Source organism: Narcine bancroftii, chromosome 10 (genome assembly GCF_036971445.1).
Source record: "Narcine bancroftii isolate sNarBan1 chromosome 10, sNarBan1.hap1, whole genome shotgun sequence".
NCBI classification, from domain to species: Eukaryota; Metazoa; Chordata; class Chondrichthyes; order Torpediniformes; family Narcinidae; genus Narcine; species Narcine bancroftii.
In genome coordinates, this window is record NC_091478.1 from 94459731 (window position 1) to 94463759 (window position 4029).

General features: G+C 52.5%; 1 protein-coding gene across 1 annotated transcript; it reads right to left on the reverse strand.

Moving 5' to 3' along the window:
- Positions 1 to 246: 246 nt before the first annotated feature.
- Positions 247 to 3650, reverse strand: il17c (interleukin 17c). The gene is made up of 3 exons (XM_069899532.1): positions 3415 to 3650; positions 2178 to 2467; positions 247 to 1062 (listed from the first exon to the last, which is right to left on the reverse strand). Exons 1-3 carry the CDS (start codon positions 3427 to 3429, stop codon positions 792 to 794), a joined length of 576 nt encoding a protein of 191 aa, XP_069755633.1. The 5' UTR covers positions 3430 to 3650; the 3' UTR covers positions 247 to 791.
- Between the last annotated feature and the right edge of the window lie 379 nt (positions 3651 to 4029).

Consider the following 4029-nt stretch of genomic DNA (forward strand, 5'->3'; position numbering starts at 1 on the left):
TCCCCAAATGACCACGGATCATTGGATTTGCACCTTCACTTATAACGTCGGGGCAGTTAGACTCCTGTCTTTGGCCACTGCATGAAAAAAAATCACATTTCTATAGCACCGTTCACATCCCCTGGACCTTCAACACCAATTCCTAGTGTTGTCCTCCAGGGAAATTCAGTCCAGGGTCTGGTATTTGTCAGGAACAGAAGCTTCAATGAACATTTCGCTTCTTCATCGATTAAAGTTTCAGAATCGTCACAGGCAAATACTTTAATATAAAGCATCACAAACCATCAAAGGAAGGTTCTCAGTCCGGAACAACATCAAGTGTTAAAACAGGACAGGAATAAACTGAGAGTAGTGTCGCCTTCTGGAAAGGAGAGGTTGATGGCAGCCGGATTCAGAGTGTGACACGTCGTCTGGCAGTTATTATAAATACAAATGGACATGTCACAAATTAAAATTCTATCACAACCATCTCCCTCGGTTACAGAGGAATAAAGTGAAATAAGTTAATGAGTAAAACCTTGTAATAAATAAATTAAATAGGGCAAGCAGTCACACAATGACCGACTGATCCAAATACACAGGTATTCAGCACATTGACACAGAGCCCCCGCAGCCCGTCGCAGACACTCCACTCCCCACTCCCTGCGTCTGTCTCCCCGCCTCGGAGCTTGTCCTTGCGACGTGATGGCGGAAAGGTACAGCACTGTCGACGATGGGCCGAGCGGTGACCGGGACGGGAGACGGTTGCTCTGTGTGACCGGACCGTATGAGCAGCTGGGGACTGTGCATCGTCAGGCCGCTCCCGACTCTGCGGGAAGCTCCTGCCGGCTTCTGGGCAACACGCAGGTGCAGGCCATCGGCACCTTGATGTACTTTGGTTCAAAGCAATAGTGCCCGGCTTTTCCAGGGCACACGTGGCGCTTCAGGACCAACATCGACCGCTCCAGACGCACCGAGTTGAGGGCCCGGGTCTCCTCGCCAGTCTCTGCGTCGATGCAGCCTTCACACAGGCAGTGAGCGAATGCCAGCTTCGAGGGAATGCGAGTCTCATCTTTGTCAATCCTGGAACAGACGAACGGACCGAGATCAGTGAAGGGGCCGAGGCCGAGCGTAGAAACACCTGACGGAGTTACTGCTCCGTCCGCCCATTCCGCCCCACTGTCAATGTTGACCCTCAGATTTGGCCAAATACGCTACCCTATACCCAGCACTCTCTGCCCAATGCCCAACGCCCCCACAATGTCCAATGCCCAGCACCCCTGCCCAATACCCAGCACCTCCCATCCAATACCCACCACCCTCCACCCAATACCCCGTCCAATACCCAGCACCTCCCATCCAATACCCACCACCCTCCACCCAATACCCCTGCCCAATACCCAGCACCTCCCATCCAATACCCACCACCCTCCACCCAATACCCCGTCCAATACCCAGCACCTCCCATCCAATACCCACCACCCTCCACCCAATACCCCTGCCCAATACCCAGCACCTCCCATCCAATACCCACCACCCTCCACCCAATACCCCGTCCAATACCCAGCACCTCCCATCCAATACCCACCACCCTCCACCCAATACCCCTGCCCAATACCCAGCACCTCCCATCCAATACCCACCACCCTCCACCCAATACCCCGTCCAATACCCAGCACCTCCCATCCAATACCCACCACCCTCCACCCAATACCCCGTCCAATACCCAGCACCTCCCATCCAATACCCACCACCCTCCACCCAATACCCCGTCCAATACCCAGCACCTCCCATCCAATACCCACCACCCTCCACCCAATACCCCGTCCAATACCCAGCACCTCCCATCCAATACCCACCACCCTCCACCCAATACCCCGCCAAATACCCATTGCCAAATGCCCATAACTCAATGCCCAACGTCCATTACCCAATGGCAATTGGTTCGTGCGCCAGCCTACATTTTGACCATATCTTGTCGACGGACTCAATCCTATCCGTCAGTTTGGTTTGTAACTTTGCTACATCAAAGTCACTGTTTGATCTGCTAAGTTTGTGCAACATTGTGTTTTTACTTCAATCACGCTGTCTGCATATTTTCGTGTTTTACCCAATTCCACGCACATCTCAGTGTGACCTCCTCCCGTCCCGCTGAACATCAGCGACCACAGACTCACTGCTCCCCGGCTGCCCATTACCTGTATTCCCAGGGTGAGAGAGAGCGGCGACTGATGTCGGTGTTGTGCTGGGAATGGGAATGATGTCCGAGTTTGGGGCAACGTCCCGCTCTCTGGGGCTGTTGTTCCAGGTGTTTAACCAGGTTCGCCAAAGCGAAGTTTTCCTTACTGGCCCTGAGCACCAGCTTCTGTAGCCCTTTGACCGGAGCCTCCAACTCCAACTCTTCGGGGGAGAAACACTGATGAGATCCCATCACCTCTGACCGGCGAGTCTGTGCGAACCCCAGACTCAGGAGCACGATTGGAAGAACCTGCCGTGAGACGAAAAGGCATCAAGGAGCTGGATCGATGGTCCGAGCTCAACCAATCCCCATCACCGTTCTCCTGCCCCCACCCCATGCCGCAGTGAAGTTGCGGAGGGGCCGCCGCGTGTGCAGTTAGCATGAGGTAGCAAAAGTGATGGTGCAGGAAACATTTGCTCTCATCAGTCAGAGAACGATTACAGGAGAGTGGTAGGCCATTTGGCCCGTCGTGTCGAAGTCAGCTCTCTATTAGAGCTACTCCCTTTTCTCGTGGAGCTGGAAACATCTGGACCAGCAGCCAGAGTTCTGGGCATTGATGCGTGGATCAAATCCAGTACTGGGAATTAAATTCCAGTGGCAGAAGGTCTGGGATAAGGGGACTCATGTTGTCTCAGTGAAAGTTATCCGCCTCCCCAGGTTAGTAACTCCAGATCCAGCGAGGTGATCCCCCCTCAACGGCTGCTGAAGCAGGGATGGACCATCACTGTGGTCTGAACTGGGAATGAGGTGGAGTGGACGTGTGTCCCAGTCCGGGGACCACAGTGGAAGCCACGAGTAAGTCCCTGGACAGCGGGAAAGGCCGGACACTGGAGGCGAGCGGAGTAGGTACGATATCTGAGTACTGTCAGCCTGGGTCGAGGCTGACCTCCCTGAATTCCAGAGACCAAGTGGCAGCGGAGAGAATGAGGCCAGACAGGATGCGACTTCCCTTACATGGGAGTCGATGAACCGGGGCCAGAGGTTCAGTTCTCTGTTCGCTCTCCCTCTGTCACTCCTAAACACCGCTCTCTCCTTGGTCCCTTTTCATTCCCATCCTCTCCATTTTCTCTCTCTCTCCTTCATCTCTACATCGTACTCTACTCTCATTTATAATTCTCTCTAGCTTTCCCCTCTCCCCCTCTCTTCTCTTGGTCACCATCCCCTTCACTGGGCTCCGACACGCGAACAGGTCTCACCTGTAGGTGCCGCATTGCTCTCTCTCTCTTCCTTCTTTTCGTTCTGGAGTCCAAGTTCAAGTGGAAACTTTTATAGCCGGGATTGGTTGGAAATCCCGAGGAGAAAATTATTTGTTGCTTCCGCGTTGTTTTGCAGCGTCAAAAAAAAAACAACCCAGTGGTGAGCGGAGAGAGTGTGAGATTCCGGAGATGTCACAGGGCCGTCACCCAGGAGAGGCGGGAGAGATAGCTTCCGGACCCCGGGACACAGTCAGGAGTGAATTGCGCAGGTAATGACCGACGGGAGTTGCACTGAACTGGGTGAGGACACAGGCTGGAGTTGCACAGCATAAATCACGAAAGTCTGCAGACACTGCGATTGCAGTAATGTTACGAGCCCAGAGGACCCCAAAACCCAGCAGCAATAGATATTCACTGAGACAAATGGTTACTTCAACAAAAGTTGCTTTTAATTATCTTTAAACATGAAAATAGAATCACACTTTAACTTATCTCTATTAACTTAACTAACCTAACTTAACCCCCTTCTAATTCTAAGCACAAGTAAATGTAATGTGTGTGTAAGTTCAGAAAAGTTCTTTGGTTCACAGTCCAATCTCACTGCTCATTCCTCCA

Excerpts from the sequence above, each read along its gene's own strand:
- il17c (XM_069899532.1), bottom strand. Across the intron at positions 1,063-2,177 it reads CTCTCACCCTGGGAATACAG|GATTGACAAAGATGAGACTC; the intron begins GTAATGGGCAGC and ends CGTCTGTTCCAG.